At 62.6% G+C, this 26,887-nt stretch overlaps 2 protein-coding genes across 3 annotated transcripts in view; one reads left to right on the top strand and one right to left on the bottom strand.

Moving 5' to 3' along the window:
• The window catches only part of IFT140 (intraflagellar transport 140), a 72,963-nt gene that overhangs the window by 6,413 nt on the left and 39,663 nt on the right, over positions 1 to 26,887 (bottom strand). Inside the window, exons 19-28 of one of the 2 annotated variants that reach the window (XM_080829857.1) lie at positions 6,659 to 6,836; positions 6,032 to 6,222; positions 5,606 to 5,701; positions 5,174 to 5,306; positions 4,956 to 5,099; positions 4,128 to 4,256; positions 3,837 to 4,019; positions 884 to 1,090; positions 459 to 671; positions 202 to 368 (exon numbers count right to left, since the gene is read on the bottom strand). In XM_080829857.1, the coding sequence (XP_080685983.1) occupies positions 202 to 368; positions 459 to 671; positions 884 to 1,090; positions 3,837 to 4,019; positions 4,128 to 4,256; positions 4,956 to 5,099; positions 5,174 to 5,306; positions 5,606 to 5,701; positions 6,032 to 6,222; positions 6,659 to 6,836 (1,641 nt within the window). Of the gene's footprint in view, positions 1 to 201; positions 369 to 458; positions 672 to 883; positions 1,091 to 3,836; positions 4,257 to 4,955; positions 5,100 to 5,173; positions 5,307 to 5,605; positions 5,702 to 6,031; positions 6,223 to 6,658; positions 6,837 to 26,887 lie in introns of both variants that reach the window. The other variant, XM_080829856.1, reaches the window with a different exon arrangement.
• TMEM204 (transmembrane protein 204) lies at positions 10,581 to 25,258 on the top strand. The gene is made up of 3 exons (XM_080829859.1): positions 10,581 to 11,396; positions 15,488 to 15,643; positions 24,527 to 25,258. Exons 1-3 carry the CDS (start codon positions 11,117 to 11,119, stop codon positions 24,769 to 24,771), a joined length of 681 nt encoding a protein of 226 aa, XP_080685985.1. The 5' UTR covers positions 10,581 to 11,116; the 3' UTR covers positions 24,772 to 25,258.

Here is a 26,887-nt window from a genome sequence, read left to right as displayed (position 1 = left end):
GCGGGGGGGTGTCAAGCTCCAGGTTTGGGGAATTCCCCAGGGGGAGCTCAGTGTGGAGGCGGCAACATATCGTCCACGTGTCGTATTTAGGGCCCGCGGGACTCCTCTGCTCCTGCTCCCTGCCAGCGAAGCCGGGTCCCCGGCGGGGAGAGGAGCCTGGGGGCCGCGTGTCCCCGGTTCCCCGCGCCGCGGCGCACACACCTGCGGGCCTGGGTGAACCGCTTCACCAGCGTCATCTTGCTCTGCAGCTGAGCCAGCTTGGTCTCCTGATCCAGGGGACTCTTGGCCTTGGCCTTGGACAGGCACTTGTAGGCCTCCGTCAGCGCCCCGTGGGCTTTGTCGTAGTTCTGGTACTCGTCGATCTCCACCTGCGCGGATGAGCCCCGTCAGCACGGATGAGCCCCCCGGGGCCCCGGCACCCTCCCGGGGGGTCCTGGCCCCGGCAGGAGGGTCTGTACCTGGGCACAGGCGTCGTAGAAGCCGGCCAGCAGGTCGAGGGCCCGGCCCTTGGTGTAGAAGCTGATGATGTTCTTCATGATCTCCGGCTCCTTCCGCCAGTCGAGGGACTGCAGGTAGTTGGCGGCCATGATGTAGATTTCCTTCTGCCTCGAGACGCCCGCGAAGAACACGATCTTCTCCGTGTCCCCGGACTTCAGCAGCGCTCTCATGGCCTAGCCGGAGGGAGGGCCGAGGAAGAGCGGGGCCTGGCAACGCCGCGAGCCCCCCTCCCCCCTCGCTCAGGCGGGATGTCGCCACAAGAGGGAGCTCGGGGCTCCTCTGTCTGCGCAGGGCCCTGGGAAGCCGCCGCCCGGGGAAAGCGCGGCCCTGGAGGGTGAGCCCGGGCAGCAGGCCCCCTGCCCCGTCCTGGCCGGGCCCAGCTCACCTTCAGCTTGTTCCCCGCCTGCGTGTACTTCTTGGTGGCCAGGTGGTAGCTGCCCTGGCGCATGCAGCAGTTGGCGATCTGCTCCAGCAGCTGGCGCCGAGACTCCTCCGACAGGTCCTTGGAATCCCTGGGCACGGTCATCTTCTCGGCCATGTCCTCCGTGATGGTCATGTTCTGCTCCAGGCAGAGCTGCAGGGCTTCGTAGTACTGCAAGCCGGGAAGGGGTGGTGAGAGCGGGGTGCGGGGGAGGCCAGGCCCCTCAGCCCAGGGGCAGCCCCTGCCCGCGGCCCGGTGGCGCGCCCCAGGGCAGGCACGGGACGCGCTCGCTGGGCACGGGCCAACACTCATGCACTGACTCTCTCACACTGTTCACGCCCTGAAATGCGACGAGGGGAACGTGGAGCTCAGAATACTGTGTTGGTCGTGGGAGGAAAGAAACCAGAAATTAATTTCCTTCTACAGTTTGTTTCAAATTTTTAAGGTAAGGGCTTTGATTAGTCTTTTTGAAAATCGAAGGGAAATTTTACAGCCTTCACTTAAGAACCGGTCTCGCACAAACAGTGGATGTCTTGGAGGTGGTGTCCTCTCCATCGGTCAGGAGCTGCGTGGGACCCAGCACAGCGACAACACTGGAGCCCTCGGTGGCCCCCCCGTGGCAGGGAAGGGGGTTCTTTATGCGGGGACAGCGGCGAGCGGGTGCCACCCACATGTGTACAGTCCTGCTGAGGACGGATCCCAAGGACGGGAAGCGCTGGGTCGAGGGGCCTGTGAGCTCTCCTGGAGACGGGCGCTGTGCTCACACCCAGCCCGAGCGTCTGCTCCCATGACCCCCTGCGGCCTGCTGACCTCCCACCTTCACTGGTCTAACCCAGGACGAGTGGGATCTTTGTGAGTTTTCATCTGTGTGTGTCTGTAGAGCAGGCTAAGTGTCTGACGTGCTGGGTCTGCCCACAGTTCCTTCTTAGAATAAACTGTCCGTAGTCTTTGTCCCTTTCTTTTGAGTGGCTGCCAAATTTCTTACTGGTTCATAGGAACTCCACACCTATTAGGAATATTACACTTTGGGATGGAGATAAGATACGTTATTTCCCCCATTATTTATCCTTACTTTTTTATGGTGTTTTTCCCATGTGTGATTTTCAGATTTACATTTGGCTGAATGGATTAGTCCTTCCCATCGGCATTTGGGTTTTGAATCCTACTTAGAAGATGCCTTTCTCCTCCCGAGATCGTACGAGACATCACGGTTTCTGGGGGAGCGGGGCTGTGTGGCTGACACAACTCAGGCCCCCTGGAGTTGGCTGGGACGGGACTTACCTCGGCGCTTTCCAGGCAGCGGCCGGGGAGCACCCATCCCTTCACCGGCTGCTCGCGCTCCGCCCGCTGCTGGGAGATGCTCCTTTGCACGTATGAGATGTGCCCGCGCAAGTGGCGCTACGTCTGGATTTTCTGGTATTTTCTGCTGACCCGTAAGCCTGGTCACGCTCCGACGCCCATTATCCTCCCTGTCACATATTTTACGGTCTGGGGGCTTAATCCCCTCTTGTCAATTTTCCAGAGCTCTCCTGGCTGTTCTGGCTTGTCTGGTTTTCACCGTGAAACTACAGAATGCACCTATCCGGCTAGAGAAAGCCCAGCGGTGTTTCTCCTGGGGTCAGATTAGGTCTGGGGCTGCCCTGGGGAAGGTGGACATGTGCATGTGCTGGGTCTTTCTAGAACACGTGCTCAGGAATTCTTGGGTGGCTCAGCCGGGAAACACGCAACTGTAAGCACGATTCTGGCTTCAGCGAGAGACCTTTCAATTCGGACAGGCTAATTCTGCGTGAGTGGCCATCTTCTACGTCACCACTCAGTGGCTACCCGGGAGAATCTTTCTACAGCGCTGGCGAGGACGCGGGGCATCGGGACGCCGTGCGCGGCTGGCGGGGGCACGCTGGGGCGCCGCGTGGAAGGCCGTCTGGACGTCCCTCGCACAGCGAGAACGGTTACCAGATGACCTGGCAGTTTGAGTTCTGGGTAAACACCCGAAAGAACTGGAAGCAGGGTTCTCAAGAGATACGTGTCCACGCGTGTCCACGGCAGCACTATGCACAAGAGTCAAGAGGTAGAGGCCACACAGTGTCTGACGGGCAGACCCCGGGCAGCATGCACACGAGGCAGCGTCGCGCAGCCTTAGAAAGGAGGGACATTCTAGGGGCACCTGGGTGGCTCTATTGGTCAGGTGTCTTGACTCTCTGTTTCGGCTCAGGTCATGACCTTAGGGTGGTGAGATCGAGACCCGCATCAGGCTCTGCACTCAGCAGGGAGTCTGCTCGGATCTGTCTCCCTTTCCCTCTGCCACTCCCATTTGCGCACATGCGCTCTCTTCTCCAAAAAAAAACCAAAAACAAAAACGAAGGACATTCTGACACCTGCTACCACACGGATGAAGCCTGACGACGTGACGTTCAGGGAAGCAAGCCGGACTCAAGACGAATCCTGTGTGATTCCAGGTACAACGGTCCTTGGCGTGGTCCCACGCACACACACAGAAGGGAGGGCGGGGGCTGGGGAGCGGCGGGGGAGCTGGCGTTTGGTGGGGCAGCGTTTCAGCGTTGCAAGATGAAAACAGGGGCACGGAGACGGTTCTCACCACAGTGCGAGCGCACTTGGTAACACTGAGCCGTGCCCTTAAAAAACAGCAACGACGGTGACTTACACGGTACGTGCATTTTACCACGCGCTCACCTCCCTGGCTGTGGGGGTTACGAAAGGGGTGGCAAGCGGCCCCTGGACCGGCCTTGCAAGGCGAGCCTGTTCCTAGCGCTCCTTCGCCCGGGGCAGGTGGGAGCCACGGGCCTCTTGGGAAATCGTAACCATGAGAGATGGCGAAGCCACGTCCACCGAGTCTGGAAAAGGCGGCCCCTGGGCCTCGGTGCCCGAGTGGGTGCCGAGCGGGGACTCCCAACCGTACCTTCTTTGCAGCCAGCAGCAGCTCGACCGCCTTCTCGTACTGGCCGTGCTCGATGAAGAAGTCCGAACAGCGGGCCAGCAGGGCGGGGTCCGAGCGCTCGTCCAGGTCCTCTGCTATGAGCTGCAGAGCCGCGAACTGCTGGGTGGCGAAGGCCAGCTCCAGGGCCTTGGAGAAGTGGCCGGCCTGCGGATCGGAGACGCTCTGAGCCGCCGCCCAGGCCCCAGGCCCCGAGAGGGCCCGAGAGGCCCCGCATACACCGAGGCAGGCCCCGGCGTGCCCACCCTCGCTCACCTTGTGGTACAGCATGACCGCCCTGTCCATGTGCTCGCCCTTGTCCTCGTAGTAGAGCGCCGCCTCGGTCATGTCCTCGGGCGAGCTCAGCAGGGCCAGGTTCATGAGCTGGTCATCCAGGCCGTTCTCCTGTGGGGGACAGCGGACGCCCAGGGCTTCCTGTGTGGGCTTGCTGAGGGTGCCACGGGGGCGCCCACCACCCCCACTCGGGCACGCCGCTGGCCCACGTGACGTCGGCTTCTTTCTTTCTTTCTGAACATTTCATTTATTTGCAAGAGAGTGAGAGAGAGAGAGCACAGGCAGGAGAAGTGGCAGGCAAAGGGAAAGAGAGAAGCCGACTCCCCACTAAGCAGGGAGCCCCGCGTGGGATTCGATTCCAGGACCCTGACCCGAAAGCAGACACTTAACAACTGAGGCACCCAGGTGCTCCCATGACGATGGTTTCTAACCAGTGTCAGACGGTTACATGGGGTCTGCGCACCGGAATGTGGGGGCCTCCTTCTCTTTCTACTAACAGAACACAGGTCTCCGAGCCCTGGGCTGGGACACGTCCACGCGTGCAAAACGTCCTTCCTGCTGCTTACAGGCCACGAGCTGCGAGCCAGCCCAGGTTCTTGCAGGAGCCGTGGGAGCCGAAGGGCTTCTCGACGGCACTTCACAAAGCCCCTGGGGGCTGAGACCGGGGGAGCAGTGGCAGTCACCCCGACAGGAGCGCCGTGCGAACGGGCCCCGGGGGGGACGTGGCGCCCACCGTGCAGGTCTCTAGGGACCCCTCCGCTCGCCTGCGTGGCGTGGACCGTACGAGGCCGCGTGCCCGCCGGCGCCTACCTTGCAGAGGCGGATGGCGTTGTTGAAGGCCTGCGCCCGCGAGTAGAAGTGCACCGCCTGCCTCACCTCCTCCTGGCTCTCGTACTGGCGGGCCAGGTGGTAGGACGCCGCCCAGTTGCCGCTCTCATTGGCGATCTCAGCAGCCTGGAGAGACAGCAGGGAGCCCTGGGGCTCTGTCTGCGCCTCCCCATGCCCCGCAGGCCCCGGGATGCCCCTACCTTCTGAATGTTGCCCTGGAAGCAGTGGATGCGGACCAGGGAGAAGTAGTCCTCCGCCAGCTCGTAGTAGCGCAGCGCCGCGTCCATCTCGGCCTGGCTCTCCAGGTACTGGGCCCACCACCGCCACAGGGTCCTGCGACAAGCCCACCAGCCCCGCTCAGGGCCTGCGGCCCCTGGAAAGGATCCCTGGGTCCCCAACTCCACCCTCGCCGTGCATTCACGCGGCCGGCAACCAGGAGGGAGCGTGCCAGCTGGGTGGCTCGGCCAGGACTGAGGTCCCGGGGTCTGGACAGGCCCCACCCTGGTAGGCTGGGGAGCAGCTCCTAGGGAGGGATCGGCGCCCCCACTTTCCCACAGGAAGCAACGGAGGGAGGCTCCCGGCCCCATGGCAAACCCACGGTCCGCCTGCCGGCCACCAGCAGCAGCGCTCACTTGTCTTTCATCTTATTGATGTAGATCTCCAGCGACTGCAGGTCCTCTGACAGCATCCTGGGCACCTCGAAGCGGTGCGTGTCTGACTTCTCGTAGCTGCGAGAGAAGAGAAACAGCGGCTTCCCCCACGGTCTCACCCTACGTCGGCACCCAGCGGGTCACGGTGCTGCTGTGGTACAGCCAGTGACCCCGGGCCTGGAGACCCGGAACCCGGCGCGGGCTGGGAGGTGGGCTGTGTCTGAGGTGCTCTCGGTGAGCGTGAGCTCAAGCTCCCCCAGCACGCCCAGAGACCACCACCTTCCCCGAGGCAGTGCCTCATGGAGAAGCTTCCCCTATGGGCTTCTAGTATGGCCTCACTGGGGCGGAGGAGGAAGCCGGAGTAAGCGGGCCCTGCCTCGCTCAGTCCAGACGGGGCCCCGCGCTCACTAGCTGAGGGCCAGGCCGCGGTCAGCACTGGCCTCCAGGTGCCTGGCGTAGTTGTAGTAGGTGGCCCGCAGGTGGATACGGTCATGGAGCTCTGCGACCTCCACGGCCTTCTGCCACTGGTCAGAGGCCTGGTACAGCTTGTTCACGAGGTCGTAGCGCCCGCACTTCCTATACAACTGCTCGGCGTCCTCCTGGAGACGGGACACTTGCATCAGCCCTCGGGCTCCCGGACAGCGGCCCCCGCAGGCAGCCACGCCAAAGGCCATCGCAGCACTCCGTCCTACAGCGCCGGCTGGGAAGGCTGGGGGCTGCCCCGCGCTGGGGAGGAGACCCCGCCTGCCGCAGCACCCTGTGGACAAGGAGCTGACTCGGGTGTCCGCCCGCCCCCTCCCCGCCTGGTCCCCTAGGTTCTCGCGATGCCGTGAGCCCACGCACGGCAGGAGATGGGGAGGACGCCGGAGAGGGGAGAGGCCTCGCTCTGCTTCCCGGCTCCAGCTCCTTCAAGGGGGTTTCTGTTCCTCGCTACCGCGTGGCCCAGACCCGCATACGCTGGCCCGCCCTGTGAGGCCAGCGCCTGCCCCCCGCCCGCCTCCCCCTCTGCCCGCACTGGGGCGGCGCCCGACTCACCAGCATGCCCAGCTGGATGGCCAGCATGGCCACCCCGGCCTCCGGCTCCGGCTCCCGCTCGGCCTCCCGCAGCGCCCGCGCCCCGCGCGCGTGGCCCATGTTCCCCAGGCACACCTTGGCGACGTCCAGCCGCTGGGTCTTCACGCACATGCGCGCCATGTTCTCCCAGACCGCCTCACTGTGCCGGGGATGCGGCGGGCCTGTGAGCTCGCAGCCCTCGCACCCCTGCCCCCGTCGCCGCCCCAACGCGCAGACCCGACGGGCTTCACCGGCAGAGCAACACGGCTCCGACCCCTCCCCAGGCTAAAGTCAGCCCCTCTCAGACAGGCCTCCCACACACCCGCTTTCCTCCCCGCCGCGATGGCCGCCTGCTCAGCGCCGCACCTGCCCGCACCCTCTGCCGAGCCACGGAGGCGCCCGAGGCGCCCGAGCTGCCCTCCGCAGGGAAACACGGGGAGAAGACGCTGCGGAGCCCCGGCCGTGAGGCCCCTGAGAACCAGTGCGCGAGGCCCACTGTGGGTTTTGTTGGTGGGCCCGGGCCGAACGGAGGCGGGGGTCCTGAAGACGATGCTGCACGTCCCCAGGACTCCGTCCTCGTGCTCCCGGGCCCCACGGGCTCCATGCAGCAAGGGCTGGGCTGGCCGGACACAAGCCCTTCCCTCCTCCAGATGTGCTCCACGTGGGAGCCTCTTCCAAGATACTCCACGCCCCGGGGTATCGGGGACTCTCTCCCCCACCCTCCGCTGCGTCCAGAAAACAGGTGGCTGATCTCTGCCGTTCAAGGGGAAACGCCGAGTAAGCCAAGGAACACGCAGGTGTCCCAGAGCCCTTCCCTGACCCGGTTCCCTTGTGCCTCCCTGGGCTAGCGCTGTCGGGCCTGCTGTGTGCAGGAGTGGGACGGGTCGCCGGAGGTAGGGCTGCTCCCACACTGGGCTCTGAGCCGGGCCACCAGCGGCCTCCGCAGAGCTTGGGGGTGGGAAGCGAGCCCTGGAAGAGCGGCGGGGGCGGGCCCTCCCGCTGGGCCGAGGCGGTGGCCTGCGAGCTCCGCCACCAGCCTCGACGCAGGACCAGGACGCAGGACGAGGAGCTCTGGGTTTGGAAGAGCTGCCAGCTGCCCCGCCCGCCGTCCTCCCATCTGCACCTCATCAGCACGAGAGGCGCAGACACCACAGCACATGGCTGCCCAGGGGCCCTGCCTGAAAACGGCCCCCCTTTCTGGAAAGCCCTGTCTTGAAAGCTGCTGGAACCGGCCACACAGGCCCCCCTTCTCAGGCTTGCCACTCAGGCTTGTGGGGTTCAGGGCCTCCCGGCCCACCACACAGCCCAAGCTTCTCTGCTCCGAGACTAAGCTCCTGCCAACCCAGCCATCATGTGCAGGAACAGGGCAGGCGCCCCCCCGCACCCCAACGCCAACCCCCCGTGCCCAGCACGGGCAACTCAGGAGGACAAGGCCAGTCCTTGGGAGGTCTGGGTGCCAGGGTGGGGCCCAGGGTAACTCTTTTTTTTTTTTTTTTAAGATTTTATTTATTTATTTGACAGACAGAGATCACAAGTAGGCAGAGAGGCAGGCAGAGAGGAGAGGAGGAAGCCGGCTCCCCGCTGAGCAGAGAGCCCGATGAGATCCCAGGACCCTGGGATCATGACCTGAGCGGAAGGCAGAGGCTTTAACCCACTGAGCCACTCAGGTGCCGCCCCAGGGTAACTCTTAACTCATATCCTCTACCTAGGCCTGTGGCTCCCAGCTAGAATCTGGGGATCATGGACGGGGCAGGGCCTCCAGACACCAGCTGGTAGGGGAGCTGATAGTGGATCCAGAAGCCATCAAAGACCACCCAGGGATAAATGACTTAAATAAATAAGGTGGGGGGACTGATCCCTCCAAGCAGAAGTGTTGGAAGAGCCTCCTTGTGGAGGTGACGTACTACACTGTGTCCCTGGGGACTCTTGAGTGGTCCTGGTCCTCCTGGGAGAAGGGGGCCATGGCAGAGGGCCATGGGGGTCCCCTGGAACCCCCAGGAGGCTGGAGCAGAGATGGGGGGGCAGGACGCAGGCCAAGGAGGGAAGGCGGTGGCAAGAACTCAGCTGATGCATTTGCTACAAACTCTGCCGGGAGAAATGCTGAAGTAGGCCGAGCCCCCAGGGAGTGGAAGGGCAGACAACTCTCCCTGTCTTGCAGGGACATAGGCTTGGTGGTGCGGGGGGCCGTGCCTTGCCCGCAGCAGCTGCAGAGCCCCCTACAGACATGTGATCCCAAGTAATGGGGGCCGGGGCATATTTTTGCTGTTCTGATTTTGTAATAATCAGGACAGGCTAAAAGTGGGCTACGTTAAGACCACGCATGTGTCCCCAGACCTGATTCTTTCCCTAGTCTGGTCTGATCAAGGCTGGTGATAGACCAAGTCTGATGTATTTGATGCATCTTTTTTTTTTTTTAAGATTTTATTAATTTGAGAGAGAAACAGCACGTGCACATGCACGAGCAGGGGGAGGGGCAGAGGAGGCGGTGGGGTAAGAATTCAAGCTGACTCTGCACTGCGCACGGAGCCCGACACGGGGCTCGACCCCACAACCCCATGATCACAACCTGAGCAGAAACCAAGCGTTGGATGCTCAGCCCACTGAGCCACCCAGGCGCCCCTCTAATGGACCTTATGTGTGCGACTCCAGGCATCTGATCACCCTTGAGAGATGACAGCTCAGCGAATGTTAGTGATTTTTGAAGGTAACCCCTGCCCACTTAACGATCACCAGTTGCCATTAAATGAGCTGTAAAACTAAGAACTACCCCCGCAAAATGAAAAACCCTACAAAGTAACAGGGGCTGCTGTGTCAGAGGCACTGGAGCTCCCCGGAGCTCCAGAAGCAGGAGGCGAGTGGGGGGCAGGCCAAGGGGACCAGGCCAGTCCCACTATGCTGGGCTCATCTTGCCGCCTCTGTCACCTGGGCAGGTGCGTGGCCTCCCTGCACCCCAGCCTCCTCGCCTGTGACGAGGGCACCAGACGGCGAGCGGGCAGCTCGGGGCCCGAGGCTCTGACCGGACAGCATCCGGGGCGCGCATGCTAGAAGCGGGTGTGCGGCGGCCTTTCTCTCCGTGCACAGCTGCTTCGGGACCCCAGCTGGGCGTGGCGTCTCAGAGGGTCAGCACCGCCCCTGACCTGCGTGTCCGCACGTGCAAAAGGGACTGAGCTCCCTCATCGGGACACGTGGTCAGCACAATCACAGCCCAGGCCACAAACCCCATTCCCTCTGCCCTCAGGCCTCGCTGGGGTCCCTGCACTGCGGGTCCAGGACCCCCCCCCCTCCTGCACCTCCCTCCAGGACCACACTCTGGCCTGCCAGTTCTGTGGGTGTGGGCCCGGATCCGCCCATCTGGGTGGCAAATGGGGACCTCTACGCTGTGCCCGGCCATGTCGTCCACTGTTCGTGAAACCCTGTGACAAGGGCAGGCCCCGGGGCACCTACATGCCGGGGGAACCACGAGACGGCTGTGGGTGACCGGCCACCCATGCCCTGCCCACCCAGGCCCCGGGCCCAGGGCAGGAGCGTGCCCCGTGGGGACCACCTGCCTCCGTGGCTGCTCTGGAGTACCCGAGCGCGGGGCTGGTGGGGTGCGAGACAGACAGGTGGGACCATGGGTCTGCTCTGGGCAGGCACCCGGGCCTTCCCTTTAGGAAAGGAAGGTGGGGAGGGCAGGGGAGGAGGGTCCCCGAGCAGGAGCTGAGAAGGCCGCCCTGCTTTCCTATCAGGAAACACATCCTGTTAGTGTCTGGCTGCCGTGGCCTGGCCGCTATTTGTTGCAGTTGGCTACGCCCTCCATCCAGCTCACAAAAAACAGCCTCAAAAACAACCATTTCCTCTCTGCAGAGGGGCGGGGGGGGGGGGCCGCACGCGCGCGCGCACACACACAGACACACACGCACATGCACTTCCCCGCCGCACGCTCGCTGCCTTCCAGGACTAGCTGTTTCGTGGCAGAGGCACGGGGCAGGGTCTCACGCGGCGAGAGGCGGAACCGCTCCCGGCACAGCTAGCCCCGGCCCTGCTCCGAGCCTGGCTGCTGGCTCTGCTGTGCGGAGCTGGTTCTCAGGAGTGAGGCGGGACAGACCCCCAGGTTGCCGCCCACCTCTCCGGTTTCGTGTGGGAAGAAGAGGCCTTGCCTCCCAGGAAGACGGCGCACGCACGACTCCGGACTCTCGCGGGTGCCCCGGCTTCCTCCCGGGGATGGGCCGAGAGACCAGCTGCAGCTCAGGCCTGGCCCTGCTCCAAGTGCAGGAGGGAGGGTAAGGAGGGCCCGAGGTGAGCTCACCTGCACCTGCCACACGGGCCTTCCCCATGCTGCGAAGAATGAGCGCTGATGTCCTCTAGCAGCCCCTAGCTGGTCTCAGCTCTCCCTGGCCACAGCAGCTGAGCGGGGCTGGGACTTTCTCCACGACCGGCGGACAGCACCGGCAGTCAGCGATGACTGTCCAGAAACTGGTGGCCACGGCAGTGCTGGTGGCCCTGGTCTCCCTTGTCCTCAACAACGTGGCGGCCTTCACCCCCAACTGGGTGTACCAGACGCTGGAGGACGGGCGCAAGCGGAGCGTGGGGCTGTGGAAGTCCTGCTGGCTGGCGGACAGGGTCCGGGGAGGACCGAGCCCCGGGCTGCGGCCGGGGCAGACGGACGCACGGGACTGTGAAGCTCTGGGCTGGGGCTCCGAGGCGGCAGGCTTCCAGGAGGCTCGAGGCACCGTCAAACGTAAGTCTGCTTAACTTTGTGCCTCCTTCAGGGCGGTCAGGACCCACGAGCTCTGATGGCTCGAGGTGGGCGTGGGGTGTGTGTTTGGTGACGGGCAACCCAGGCGAGCCCCGAGCTCTGAACCCACCCTCACGGTGGGGCCACAGCTGCCCCAGCTCCTCGAGGACAGAATTCTTCCTGCGCGGAGGTGGGGATTTTCTCTGCCTCCACGCACGGGGAAAGGGCAGACACATTAACCAGATCGAGAAGGACCCACTTTTCTTGGTGGAAAATACGCCTCGTTAGGAAGTAAAATAAACAAGGAGCTTAAAAACACGTGGCTGAGTTCTGACTTCATTCCACAGCTGTCGGGGTCATCGAGGCAGGACTTCCGGGAGACACAGGGGCAAAGAAGGGGCTCCTGGCCACGGCTCTCGAGAGGAGAGTCCCTCGCTGTCTTGTCCTGACCCTGGCCGGTCGCTGGCAGTGGGGTCTGTTTACTGCTCTGGAAGGTGGGGAGTGGACTTTGACCGCCGGGTCAGGTCCGAGTGTGTGGGTGGGAAGGCTCGCAACGCAATATTGGTCACCTAATGTGTCACCTATGAGGTCACAGCCGCTGACAGGCAGAGATCTCCCGACCTGACTCTTCGAAGCTGTTGATGAGGGTCTCGCTCGCAGACGGGCAGAAGGCAGAGCTCACCCTCTTGAGAGCGTGAAGCTTTGGCTGGGGCTTTGCTAACTGCTCTGCGTCCGCCAAATCCTCAAGGAGCACAGGCGAGCCGTGTGCTCGGGGTAGGAACGTCCCCACCCGCCACGTGCTTGGAGCCCTGACCCTCGCGGAAGTGCGGCGGGGGTGGCATCCAAGTCCATAAGGACAGGGAGGCTGCAGGAGACACGTGCTTGGCCAAGGTCCCTGGCGGGGAGGGCGACCCCAGTCTGTCCACTCAGAGCCCTTTGCCACGCAGCCTGGGGGTCTGTCAGCCCCTCCCACCTCCCTGATGCACAGGACTTTCAAACTTTTCCACAGACTCTCGGAATTCAGTGCAGCTGACCTTGGGTCCCAGGGGACTCGCTAGGTCCTGGGGCTGTCCTGAGGAGTCATGCGAGCCAGTGACCCTGCGGCTCTAGTGTGGGCTCTGCACCGCCAGGCCCACAGAGCACTCTCAGCCCGGGCCTCGGGGTCAAGCAGGTGCCCTCCCTGGGCATCCACACCCTCTGTGGCCTTGCGGAGGCCGGGAGGGTACACAGGGTGGGGATGTGCTCTGCCTCCAGCCCCCTGCCCACCTGGCCAGCCGCCTGTTGTCCCTCCCTGACGACTTGATAAAGCTCCTTGTGTGACTTCGACAACAGCCTCGCCCCCCTGGTAACGTGTCTGTGGCAGCTGAGCCTTAACCTCTGAGCACCAGTGTGTGCCCCAAGCCAGGGAGACACCACGGAAGGTTCTTGTGAGGGACACTGAGTCCCTGACGCACTTCTCACCGGGTCCATGTGCTCGGGCTGCAGGGATGCCGGAGCAGCGAGCCGGCTCATCTGCGGCGAGCAGCCTCCCAGCACCTGGTTTCTGAGCTCCCAGCTCAGGCCTCCAGGGAACACCCTGGCCCCTGTGCACCGCCACTGCGCTGGGTGCAAGGATAGGGGAGGAAGGGGCGCCTGGCGCCGTGCTCAGATGCACGCTGGCTCAGCACCGAGCACCCCGCCGCGCAGCAGGCTCCGCAGTCATCCCGATCCGTGAGAGTCTGGTGTTGGAGGCCGCAGGCCTGACTCGATCCATCCCAAGCTCCCATCTCAGGCGCGAGAGTCAGCCGTCCTAGAGACTCTAGACGTTGCGGCAGGTTGGGGGGGGTGTGTGTGTGTGTGTGTGGCGGCAGCTCAGGGATGGGTGTCATGCTCTGCTCCCAGGGTCCTGGCAACACCCTGCAGAGCCCAGAGTCCAAGACACCCGTGCTCATGGGGCACACGTGGTGAGGCGGCCCCACCTGACGTCCTGGACTCCGTCAGGGGACCATGTGCAGGGTTCCCGAGTGACACGGCCCGTGGGGCCCTGTCCTCCAGAACCGGGGACTCTCCCTTCCCTCCGCCTTGCTGGGCTGTGTGCGGCAATCGTGACGGTCACCCCTGCTCGGGGGCCTTCCCCACTGGAAGGAGCGGTGGGGACTCGGCACGGATGAGGTCCTCTGGCCCCTGAGTCCCGGGCAGACTTGCTCTCCGAGCGTTTCTTGTTGTTCCAGATTCCAGACGTTGTCAGGCCCCTAACCTCCTTTTCTAAAGCGAGGAAGGGGTGAGTAAGCACGCAGTTAAACCTGGGGCACCCTGCCCAGAGGGGGTCACTGCTCTCTGACCCCAGTGGGCGAGGAGTCTCACCACTGAGGCAGACAGAGGGACTGGGGCTGGGGCGCGATGGTGCACGTCACGCTCGGACTGGCCACAGACCCTCGTGCCACATCCTTGCGGGGTGCCACTGACCAGGCTACGCACAGGGTGACAACAGCCCGTCAAACACCAGCGCCTGGTGCGCCCCTCCCCACTCGCAGGTCCCCTCCAGGGGGCTGGCGGAGGGAGCGTGGCCTGCAAGGCAACCTTTCCAGGCAAGTGGCGGGTCTGTGGGCTGTCACTGCTGTATCCCTCCCCCTCCCACATTTCCACATCCACAAGGCCAGAGGCTGATGGGGTGAGGATGCCCTGGGGGGCCGTGGGCGGCCAGGGTGAGCTGTCTGAGCTGTGCGCTCGGAGCCCCAGGAAGGACAGAGAGCTGGGTGGAGGGCACAGGAGGGCAGGCCGCTCCGCTCGCCCACGGTTCCCCGGGCCGGCTCTGGACCCGAGCGCCCACCGTGTCCACCGCCCGTCGTCTCTGAGGTCACACCGCCTCCCAGATCCCAGCACCTCTGAGGGTAGAACCTATGCGTGGTCACGTGTTGGTAAACCTAACCGCGAAGAACACGGGCGTGAAGACCCGAAGAGCACAGGAGAAGCAGGGCCTCCGCGGGGAGGCAGGTCGGCCGGTCTTCAGCACACAGGAAGGGCCGGCCCGGAGCCCGACCTGTCCTGACAGCAGGACCAGTTTGGTGTCCGGCACGCATAGGCGGCCCCTGGTCAGGCTGGCGGTGCCGTGGGTTCCGCCGTGGAGACTGTGTGGGCAGCCAGGAAGGTTCTGGCAAATTGGCCTGAAGGCTGGCTCTCAGCCCGAGTGGCCACCGCTGGCCTGGGGACGCGAGGGAATGTGGGTGCTGGTGCCTCTCCGCCAGGCCCCACTGCTGCCCCGGCACCAGGGGCCCGTGCTCGCCAGGCCCCGCCGTTGGCACCCCAGGCGCTTACTGACTCAGAGGCGCGTGAGGAATTCTGGCAACGGTAGGGACGCTGTGCAGCTGCCCTGACGAGCAGAGCGTGTGCTCCCAGCCCGGGCAAGAGAGTGGCGTCGGGGAGGAAAGTCAGAGGGTAGAACTGGCCGCGCTCACGTCCACGTGGTCCGTCTACGCCGCCAGCCAGGGCAAAAGCAGCTGCCGATTCAGCGATTCAGCACGACGAGGAAGCTCGACGGGTGGGGGCTGTCATCCTCCAGCAGCCCCTCTGCCCTCAGGGCCACCCTGACTTCCCAGTGGCCAGGCCTCCGCTGCTCTGGCCCTGCCCGTGTCTGTGCTGGCCTCAGGGAAAGGCCTGGAGTCTGCAGGGGGCAGGAGCCCTCAGCCCCCGACGGACAACGGGGAGGAGGAAGCTGCTTGACACGTGACGGGCAGGAGCAGCCGGACCTGGGGCGGGCAGCGGCCTAACGTCTCGGCTCACCCCGGGCTCTCAGGCGCTAAACGCGAAGGCACCTGCCCACCTGTGGGCCACGGTCAGACACAGTGGCAGGCTGGGGCCTGGTGGGGCAGGGCCGGGACAGCCACGGTCCTCTGCTCTCAGGGCAGGAGCATCGTGGGGGAGGGGCCTGGCTTCCCGGGGGGCGTGCTCCTGCCCACACGTGCGGAAGCCGTGTCCCTCTGTGGACCTCTTGTGACAGCGCATGGGAGCTAGAGCGCGAGGGGCCAGGGAGGGCGGGTCGGTGATGCCCCGGGCGCAGACGGAGGCAGGAGCCAGTCCGAGCCGACCCCCTGTCTTATTCCCTGTCCTTCTCACAGTGCAGTTCGACATGATGCGCGCCTGCAACCTGGTGGCCACGGCCGCGCTCGCTGCGGGACAGCTCACCTTCGTCCTGGGGCTGACGGGCCTGCCCCTGATGTCGCCGGAGTCACAGTGCTGGGAGGAGGCCATGGCTGCTGCGTTCCAGCTGGCGAGTGAGTAAACCTGGGCCCCGGGCAGGCAGGGCGGCCGCACTCTCAGCCGTGTGGGGCTGGCGGGCCCGCTGTGGTCCTCTCACGTCACCGCGACCCCCGTGGGTCCCCCTCCCACCTCTCGCCGTGGGAAGAAGCGAGACAGAAACACAGGGTCCTGACTTTCGGGGGGAGGGGCGCTGAGGTTGCGGCGAGCACCGCTGCGTGTTTCCGGCTGCCCCCGCACTCCCCGCTGTAAGACGGGGAGCTCTGGGGGCGGGCACTCGAGGCTCCGGGGCTGGCTCTCCGAAGTCTGCGGCATCTGCTACGTTCTTTGCCCATCTGCAGCCGGTGTGGCTGGTGGCCTGGGCTGAAGCCCCTCCTGTGACGATGCGGCAGCCAGCCACGGGCCACCTCCTCCGCCGCCTCCCCCACTAACGCCGTGTGATCGGGGAGGTCAGGCCGAGCACGAGGCTCTGGCTGGGCTCATCAGCACACTCCGTGACCCGCGCGGCTTCTGGGGACCCGGCCGGGGCCAGTGGCGGGCTCTCCCTCGTGAGCAGCACAAAGCGCCAAGGACACGTTTGCACCTGAGCGCACGCCCTGTCGTGGCTCCCACACCCAACAGCCCCTGCCCCCAACAGGAGTGAGACGCCACGCCTGCAGGGGGGGCTGAGAAAGGACGCGGGCACACCCACGGTCTTTTAAAGCTGAGAATGGTGGCGGCGGCAGGGTAAACGACAGACGGGACTGTTTCGGGAAGTTGTGCACAAGTGGCCACGGAAGCCGAAGCAGCTCTCCACGTGACCCCAGGGAGCAGAGAGACTTCTCTGCGGGCTTCCCTTCCCCCTCGCCTCCTTCTCCCCGGCCCAGGTCTAATGAGCGTGGACACCTGGGGACGTTCAGGTTTTCTGCTGCCCGCTGGGGAACATCTGAGCGGAGGGCCTGCGCGAGGATGACGTGGGCCGGGGCGTGGGGACGTGATGAGCCGACCCAGCTGCCTCTCCCGCCGGTGGAGAGCAGCGGCACGCCCCAGCACCGACGGTACAGTTCCAGGAGCCCCAGTAAAGACACGGCAGGAAGTCTGAAGTGAATCACTCCGGGAATAACGGCCCCCGGCCCTTATCTTTCTGGAGAATGAGGCTGACAGACTGGCAGGAATTCACATGCTGGAAAGTGACCTGGGTGGGAATCAGGAATTGGAAACAGGCCTTCCTGTGCCTTTTAATAGAAGGCGGGTGGTCCTGGACCAGTCACTTCCCCACAGCCGGGTCACCCGCAGGGCCCAGGAATGGCCAGGGCTGACCAGGTGGTTCCCAGGGAAGAGGAGCTCTGGGGCTGAGGCAGTTGGCCATGTGCCTTAGCCCCGTCACCTGCGACCCAGGGGACCTGGGGCTGGTACCTCGGTCTGTCCCCGCCAGGCTGGTCTTGAGAAGGAAAGAGATGGTGAGATGGGATCTCTGACCCCTTCGGCCTCCTTCCCTTGCCCATGGAGCTGGGTAAAATCGCGGACACCCCAGAGGACAGTGACCGTCCAGAAAAACCACTCCTCTGCCCTCTGCTGACCTGAGGGCCATGAGGCAGCAGTGGGGTCCTCGGCCTCGCTGAGGCTGCCCACTTGGGATTGCGTGGGCTTATCTGAAACTATATCCCTTCCAGAAGGGAGTGGAAGATTAGGAACAGAGACCCAGGCACTGAAGAAGTGAACGGAACAGCTCTCGGTCCTGAAAATCGCTCCTTGCAGGAGAACAAACGGACCACGGCGCTTCTTGCTTAGGGTTACCGGGAGGGCGTGGCTCTGGCGTCAAACGGACATCTTACTTGCTGCGAACCCTCGCTCCAGAACAAGACAGTGTTGCTTCCAAATCACACATGTGTTGGACAAGCGGAGGCTGGGGAGCCTGTGAAGGAGACGTGAGCTGTCCGGCGGCAGCCCCGGGCACCCTGGGGCCTGTCCTGGCCGTGGGACAGGGGTGCTCTCTCCTGGCTGTCCCCAGATCGGTGCTGGCTCCGCTCACAGACCATCAGACCTGCAAAGGCTGCCGGAAAAAGCCAGGAGCGCAGGCTCTGCAAGCTTCTCCCCGAGGCGTCCCACCATCACTCCCACAGGTCTGTTTTGCCCAAAAAGGAAATGCACTTGGCCGTGTTTAGACTTGTTTCATTGACAAACAGTCCAGAATGCAGCCGCGTGTCTTTCTTCCACCACGCTGCTAATTTTAGAGTTAGGTTTTTTCCTGTACTCCGGTCTGCTTTAAACAGTCAGGGAGAGACTGAAGGGCGCCGGGATATCCTGTCCCAGGAGGGGAAATGCCTGCTGGTACCTGTTATGCAAGCGAACCTTCAGTCCCCAGCGCGGGGGCCAGAGGGTGGGCAGCAGGGAGAGAAGGTGCTGACGAACTCACGGGGAGGCCGGATAAGCTGGACTCCGCGCCGGCCCGCCCGCCGCCCTTCCCGTCCGGGCACCCAGGCCTGCTCCTCACACCTGCTCCCCCGAGGGACCCTGTCGTAGGGACACGCGGGACCCTGAAGCTGCCGTCCCCGATCGTCCCTGCCAGCCGCTCCTCCTGCTGCACTCTGCCCTGTCCACGCAGTCACACGCGCTAGTTTCCAGCTTCCTTGCACAGTCTTCCGAGTGTAATTTTAATTTACCTTAAAGTTGAAAAAACCATTTTCTGTCCCTTATCCCACCTCCACGAGCTGACCATCCCTGTGTAACCCCGATTTTCCCTGTGACGACGTCAGGACCGTGGGGGTTGGCAGAGGAGCCCGGAGGGTCTGTGATGAGGACCTGCCCGGCGCTGGCCGATGGGCTGACCCCCACGCGCGCGCACACAACCCCCTCCCGCAGCCTCGCGCCCGTCCGGGCTTCCGGACGCTGGCTCTGCAGACCTGTCCTCTGGCCTTCCTTCTCTTGCTCTGGCCGACTCTGCTCGTGCGAGTCTGCTCTCCCTGCTGCGGGAACAAAGGCGCACGGTCATCTTGGCATGATTACCGCAGACGCTGCATTACACACCTTAGTGACGCCTGGAGCGCCACAGGCCGCTGAGGGCGGATTCGGCAGGCGGCGCACCCGGCGGGCCCCCTCGGGGTGAGGCTCCTTCACTGTCCCTGGGGCGTCTAGGTGCCACATCAAGTTCTGAGGCCCTGGATGGGCCACCTCGTCCCTACGCTCTCGTGCAGCTGTGGAGCTGACGCCAACCTGCCACTGGGACCGTCCTGACTTCCTGCTGTGGGCCTGCTGGGGACGCCACACTGCCCTGCGGTCAGAGCGGAGCGCACCCCGCCGCCCCTGGAGTCCGTGCCAGAGCCCCGCCGGCAGGCCTGAGGACCGCCCTGGCCGGTGGCCCCCACATTTCCTAAGGTGGCCGTCCTGTGGCTCTTCGGGTGCTCACAGTCCTGGGCCCTGGCTGCCGGCTGCACAGGACTGATCGGCCAAGTGGGTCCCGGCGAAGACTCTTAGATGGGACAACCTGACAGCTCTTCCGGGCTCCTCCGCTGGCCCAGCTCTGTGTCTGCAGGACTCTGGTCTAGGCTCCCCGCAGTCACGGGAGTGGCCCTGCAGCGCGCTCAGTTCTTCTGAAAGCCCGACCGCCACCGCTAACGCGTTTAATTCAAGTACAAATGTTTAGTTCAAACACAGACTTGCAAAGGCCTCCGCTCTGTGCTGTGCTCTGACTGCCTCCGCGACGGCACCAGGCTCTCCTCGGGAACCGTCCCCAGCGAGTCCTTACCTCCCGTGGGGACGCTGCCCGGTGGGCCTGAGCTCACGCCCCGCTCCCCAGCGAGCAGACGCACAGGTGCAGCTTGGGCCCTCAGCCCTTGGTCACGGCCACTTGCACCTGCACGCACGTCCTGCGGCCGGTGGACTGCCCACCCCCACTAGCCCGCACTCGGCCCGGCCCGGCCCTCCTCCTGACACAAAGCCTTCCCAGCTCCTGGGATGACCGAGGGAGCAGAATCACTGCAGAAGACCCCAGGCTCCACATCTCTGGCTTCTGGAAATCATAACATTTCTTACGCTGGCAAACTTTACAGACGCCCTAAGCAGTCTGTGCCCTGAGAGCGCTCGTGCCGTCGGGCCTCAAGGGCCAGCGGGCTGGGAAGTGGCAGCTGTCTTGGCGTCTCCTGAGCCGGTGGAGTTCTGCTGTTGCCGCAGGCTCCGGGACCTTCTCAGAGGAATACACAACTTCCTGTTTGTTACAGTAAGGCGGTGCCCGGCTCGGTCTGGACCACGTGCTTTTCTGTCTCTGGCACCTGCTTCCCCGGCGCTGGTCCGCACCCAGGCCACGCCCCACGTCCACGTCCTCCGAGCGGCTCGGAGTGACAGCACATCGGGCGGGAGCTCAGCTCCACGGAAACAGGACCAGATCCGCTGTATGTTTAGCTTTTCCTTTCCCAGAATCCCTGCCTCTGGGGAGGATGTGGACCCCAACATGTCGCTGCTACCAGACGCTGGGGTACCCCAACCATGGCCATGCCCGGAGGCGGGCCACGAGTAAGTCGGCTCTGTGGACCGTCTCTCTGGAGGCCGTCGCAGGTGCCACGGAGGCAGGTCTGCTGTGGGAAGGTTCAGGGTTCAGCCCCACGGTCTCTCCTTCTACCACCTGCGCGCGCTTGACCGTCACTCCAGCAGGAAGGCCTGTGACAGGCACTGAGCCCTCGGAAGCAGGCAGGAAGGAAGCGAGAGGGAAGGGACGCACTGCGGGCTGAGCCGTGATGCACAGCGCCCGCGTGGCCCGCTCACAGGAAGGGGCTGTTTGCTTTGGAAACAAATTCATGAGGATGGAACTGACCCCACATGTAGAATTTGGGCTGTTTGCTCAAACTCTCCCCTTGCGTTTGCTTCTGCACAAACATGAACATCACTGGGAAGTCTTGGGCGGAAAGTCTCTGGGACAATTCTGAGGGGGTCTGCACGGCAGGACCTGCCAGAGATGGGGGGCCCGAGGTTTAAGTCCAGCCCGGCCCGGGTCTACTCCCACAGCCCTCGCCTCTCCTCCAGCAGGAGAATTTCACGGAACAAACAGCAAGCTGGGTTTCAGAAGAATGTCTACGCGACGGCAGTTACCCAGCGTCAAGGCGGAGGCTGGAGGTGGCCAGCGAGGCCACGTGCCCGTCCACGTCCCTGCGGCTTTTCACTGCGGACACGTGGCACACACGCGAGATCTCCGCGTGCCGCGTGTCTGTGCAGTTCGTGCCACCCGCAGTGGCCCGGGCGGGGTCCACCCGTCCCTGCGCCGGTCCAGCGTCACACCCACCGCAGCTCAGGCTCCTCCGGCGGTTCAGAGCCCGAGCAGCTCTTCTAGCAGCTTCCTGGTGCCCTCCTGGTCAGGAGAGCCTCCTTCTACGTTCATTTTTCTTAACGTCGGGGAATCAAGGCCTTTCTCTTGCTATACGTGTTCTAAGTTGAACTGAAACCAAGCAAGAGCCAAGACAGGTCTTTACACAGAATAAGTCACGTACATACGGGTTCTTCAAGTCTTTCTTCACGTGAGGATACGGCACTAGACTTCCGTTTCCGCTTTGCCTGGAGAGAGGAGCCAAGTGAGGTGCAGCCCGTGAGGCCGGAGACTCGACACGCACCGCCCGCAGGGCTGCAGACGCACCGGGGCTGCTCCTGCCGGGACTCCACAGTGCTCGGACGGACAGACTCCCTCCGACTCCGTCCATCTGGCTCTGCGTTGATACTGATCCATCACCTCGCGGGCTGTGGGGAGCGAGGCTCAGCTTGTTTGTGCCTCTGTGAATTCACGTTCTCTAGCCCACCTACCCGCCCCGGAGCGTCCTTTCTTTCAACTTTAATATAAAAATCTGACTCTCCACACGGAAGTAGCTCCACGCTCTGGGTTTGTGCGCATCACAGGCAACAGAGCCAAACACGAGGGAGAATGGGATAAACAGACAAAGACAGTGACAAAGTACTAACCCGCCCTACGTTCAAAGACAGACCCGTATATGACACCGACCTCAAGAAAATAAGCAACAAGACAGTTAAGAAACCCTGTGGCGCTGACCAATATAGACAGGAAAGAGTCCCACATCTTGCCCTGTAGCCAAGCCCCCACATGGGCCCGAGAGACCCTTGCCACTCAGGGATGGGACGGCGCGGCGGCGCAGCGTGGGGTTCCGGAGGCCGGCGGCTGCTCTGTGCATGCGCTTTGTGACTGGTCCCATGGGTTACTCTTTTCACTGCCTGGAGTTGAGTGTCCATACACAGGGCCTCTTGGTATCAACGGCCCGGCCAACACCACCGTCTGGCAGGGTCTACACAGGCCTGTCCCCACTACCCTGCGCTCACCACACAGGACTGGGGTGACTCAGTTACCTGGAGCCCCACGCTGTGGGGATAAATTTCATCTGCACCCCTGGAAGAAGAAAGCCACCTCCCCTAGGACGAGTGAAGCATGCCTCCGCCGAGCGCACACGACAGGCCCTCCTGTGGAGCACGGGCCACGCTGCCGAGCACACGCGTGTGCAAACTAGAGGACGGCGTGGGAACCGGCATGTCCTGTGGCGGCTCCAACCCCAAGTGACAAAATCATGGCGAACGGGCCCTGTCCCCCGATGGGCTTCCCCGGAGCTCACAGTGCATTCAGTTCTGCACACGGGGTCTACGAGGGCTCGTCCCTGCACTCTGCCCCCACACCTCCCTCACAGCCAGTGGTGCTTCAATACCGGAGCTCAGGCCGCCTGTCAGAGTTTCAAATGTTTCTGTAACCAGAGCAACCCCCAAGGGTGCTTGGCAAAGGGCGAACACAGACTCGGACCACGGCAGCCGTCGCAGGGAGTTCCCTCCCGCCACGTTGGCCTCCACCGCCGCCCTGCTGGCACCGCCCTCTCTGCTCGGCCCGGCTCCCTGCCTGAAGGCTCCCACCAGCCTCATGGCGAACACCTGTCCCCCAGCCCGCACCGCCTCGCTGTGACCTCAGGCACCGGCCACACGCTAGCTGGCTCTCCTGTCGTCCCCACCTGCCCCGTCCTGCTGAGTCCTGTTGAAACAAGCCAAACGAGCTCCCCTGCCCGGCAAAAAATGCCCAAAGACACAGAAACATGAGGGGACACAGGAAGCACTGTCATTTTCATGGCGCAAAATGGACTACCCGTCCTTTCTGCAGGAAGGCAAACCTTGGTACCACAGAACTGTGAGCAAGGGACACACTCTTCACTGGGAGAGAGAAATGCCAGAAGTTTCCTTCTGCCAGTGTGCACGACAAAAAGAATGCGTTATTTTTAACAGAAAGGAAGTATCTAGAAGTGTTCTGTGTATAAAGAGCTCCACAAAGTACTGCAGAGAACCAGCACAGACATCAGTCACCGCCACGGCCGTCTGGCACGTGACTGAGGGGACAAATGTTTCCTCTGTACTTTCTGGAAGGTACAGCAGCAACGAGACCGAACTGCCTGTGCTCGGGAGAGCTCAGGCCTGCCCCTGCCCCTCACCCTGCACTAATTTACAAGTTTCCAGAACCAGGAGCTGGCACTACCGCGGCTCAGCTCTGGGGCCACAGGGGTCGTGCATGATCTGGTTTCCTGAGGAAAACAGGGGAGGCTGTGGGGAACAGAGGGACCGGCATGAACAGACGGACGGATGTCACAGCACCGGGCAGGGGGAGGGACTGCAGTGAGAGGCCGGCCTGGCCAGAGCCCAGGGCAGGGGACAGGGACGAGTCCAGGAGGGCCTAGAGGGTGCCATCCGGACCACTGTGAGAGACTGTCCTCGTCAGGCACTTTGGGTTCCAGGAAACAGCTCCCCGCAGCTCACCACCACGGAAGGTAGGGTGCTGCTGGAGAAGACGAGCTCGGGCGCTGCCTGGGCCCCCGCTACCGCCCGGGCCCTCACCCCAGCCAGACGCGGCTCCCGCTCAGCACTGCGCCGCCTTCCTGCCTCATCTGCCTCGTCCGGCCCCTCCCGGCTGCTGCACTGGACCAGCCTCCCGGGCAGCAGCGCAGCGGGGCCTCTCCCCTGTCCCTGGTGGGGCTCCCAGCTCAGACTCAGCCCTGAGCTCTAGCAGACATCAGTGCCCTGTTATCCCGGCCGACAGGTCCCGGGCACGGAACCCTGGTTTTCCTACTGCGAGAGCTGACAAGCCGTGAGAGGAAGTGACAGCCGCCAGCGTCAGGTCCGCGCGGGGCTCTGCCCACCGTCAGGAGAGAAGGCTGTGGAGGGAAGTGAGCAGGAGGAGGGGTGTGGGGGTGCGCGGGGACCCGCAGGGCCAGGTGCAGGGTGTGCAGGCGCGGGGAGGCACCAGCAGGAGAACGGGCCGTGTCCGCAGGCCTGTCCGCAGTCCCCGGCCCCGCCGCGGAGCACGCGGGCGTGGGGCATCCGGAGTCCCGGAGTTTGAAGAAAACCTCTAGCTCCTCTAGAAGCGAACCCCGAGCACAAGAAAACTGCTAACACGGGACTGAGTTAGTCACCGGTGTGAGCTGTTCCTAGAGAAGATTTCGACAGCTTCACGTCTCCTTTCACTTGAACGAATGAAGTGCTTCTGCGAGCCGGCGAGGCGCTCGGCAGAGGAGAGGCTGGCTCCGTCGGGGGGCGAGGGCCGGGGAGCAGCAGCGTTACCTCCACGGGCAGGGTGGCTGGGACGTGGCCCAGCCCTGGAGACCAAAGGACGAGTGCGTGGGGACCAGGCTGCTTTCTTGGGGAGCCCCCCAAGCATTAAGTAGACACGCACTGTCCCTCCGCAGCCCCCCAAAGGTCATAGAAGTGCACGGAGGCCGACAAAGCAGCCCGACACCGAAGGGCCACTCATGACTCGGGCTCCCACCCCGAGGCGGATGCAGCGGGGAGGAAGGGGGACGGTGGGGGAGAGCGGGGAGCTGCGCTTCTGTGGGGCTCCACAGCCCATTTCCAGTCCTCTTCTCGCTCTGAGTAAGGCTGTCTCAACAATTCTCTCTCGGCTGCAGGTTTCGTCCTGGTCATTGGGCTGGTGACATTCTACAGAATCGGCCCATACACCAACCTGTCCTGGTCGTGCTATCTGAACATCGGCGCCTGCCTTCTGGCCACCCTGGCAGCCGCCATGCTCATCTGGAACATTCTTCACAGGAGAGAGGACTGCATCGGGCCTCGGGTGATTGTCATCAGCCGCTCCCTGACCGCGAGGTTCCGCCGCGGGCTGGACAACGAGTATGTGGAGTCACCGTGCTGAGCCTGCTCGGGACTCTGTCGCTGTGACTAGACGGTGTGGGAGCCCAAGGGCTGTCTGTGCGGGTGATGCGTGGGGCTCGCTACATACACATGTACGATACCCGGCTACGTTTACTACGCCATATATACGTATATTGTGCGGTCATACACCGCCTGTGCCCCCCTCCTTCTGACGCACCCACAACCCGGCTTCACTTCTGCACACGCTCCCAGGAGGAGACCGTGGCCAACGTGCACAGACAGTGGCGACCAGCTCGCTCGGCACCTTGGCCTAGGATTAATTTATTCTGTGTCTGCTGAGGAGCGGGTCCTCGGTCGTATCTACTTTGGTAAAGCAGGATACCTGGGAAGATTTTCTGGAACTGTCTGTGGTCTTCCTCGAGTGCCTCAATTTACAACCAGATGGTTACAGCTTTCTGACAGGACCGTGTTCCTCACGCCTGTTTTGCTCCTGATTATTTTTTTAAGTTAAAATAAAATGCAAACGTCTCACCACTGTGTAAAACTTGTGTTTTATCCGCCGTACTGCCACGCAGGTGAAGAGAAGTTGGTCGATTTTTCTGTCATTTTTGTGGGTTGGTGGCGAGAGAAGGCTTAAGACGTTTTCAGGACCCGGCGGGAACACAGCTGTGGGCCCTTACTCGCACCTCCATTCAACCGAGTCTCCGAGCCCATGTCACAGACCGAGCACTGTGACCGCGAGACGGCAGACCAACAATTGGCAGAGTAAGAGGGAAAGAAAGGTCTATTTGTTTAAAAGACAATTCACAGAGATTGCCGTAGGTTTTTCCCTACACAAATCTTCACTGTAGCTGTAGCCAGATGCCGGGTGGTCTACCGATGGCCTTGACGATACCACACTGATTCCAAACAACCCCAGTCCTACATCTGGGCGAGGTGAATCAGCGCTAACACCCCAGGCGGAACAGAAAACATCAAAGGGCTGCATGGGAGGGGTTCAGACCCGGTGCCACCCCGGAGAACCCCAGACTGGCTGACCACACCTGCAAGGACCATCTGCCACCCGCGCCTGCCGGGGCGCTCCCTGGACACCGCACTGCTTGACCCCGCGCCACGTGGTGGCAGGGATTTCTACGACACTGACATGGGGCCGTGGGTAGCACGCAAAGCCGGGTCCGCCCCAGGCCAGCTGGCTGCCTCCCCGACATGAGGCTGCCTCCCGCTAAGAAACGTTCGGCTTTGCTGCTTTCGACCTTCCAGAGAGCGTGGAGATCAGCGTGCAGTTTGTCTCCAGGAAGAACAAACAATGGATTGGGGTTGGTGCTTTAGAAAACATAAAGCAGGAGCGCCTGCGGGGCTCAGTCAGTTAAGGGTCTGCCTTTGGCTCAGGTCATGATCTCAGGGTCCCAGGATAGAGTCCCACATCGGGTTCGCTGTTTGGTGGGAAGCTGGCTTCCCCCTCTCCCTCCTGCTCTCGCTCTTGCTCTCAAATAAATAAAATCTTTAAAAAACCAAAAAAAGCAATTGAGAATGACCAAAAAAGCATCTATAGCCTGACCATTTATAATAAACTCATCACACACCGTAGAAATAACCAGATCATGTCTGACACCAGCACACTCATGGCAACATTCAAGTCTGACCTTCCTCGAACCTGAGCTTCTGCCTGCAAAGGACTCCCCTCGGCCCTAAATCACATGCTAAAAATAATAGTCTTCTAAAAAAATAATAAAATATTTGAAATATACAGCTTTACTATATTACATATACAACCATGTAAGGGTATGTGGAAGTATTCAAGTTGACCCTGTGGTTGGTCATGATCTGCGACTGTGTTTATATTAAATGACAGGTGACCAGAGGAAGGCTGGACCGTGCCATTCAGACTCCGGTTCACCCCCCAAACTAAGAACCCTCTTCGTCCACATCCACAGCCAGCGTGCAAAAGGCTCTTCCTTCACAAAGTCTGGCCTCACTGTTTTAGAAACTAGACAAGGGACTAGGGCTCATGTGCTATTTTGAAAGGTGCTTCTGTGTTATAGAAACCTTCGCTGCCAACAATGGGGCATTTTGTGGCGGGCCCGGAGGGGGGCCTATTCCAGGAGACTTGAATTTTTCATCTTTTTTTTTCCATTTTAGTTTCATTCTGCAATAAT

The sequence above is a fragment of the Martes martes genome (genome assembly GCF_963455335.1).
Source record: "Martes martes genome assembly, chromosome: 18".
In the NCBI taxonomy this organism is placed as follows: domain Eukaryota; kingdom Metazoa; phylum Chordata; class Mammalia; order Carnivora; family Mustelidae; genus Martes; species Martes martes.
Note: the sequence above shows the minus strand (reverse complement) of the source record. Positions and strands in the feature narration are given on the sequence as shown.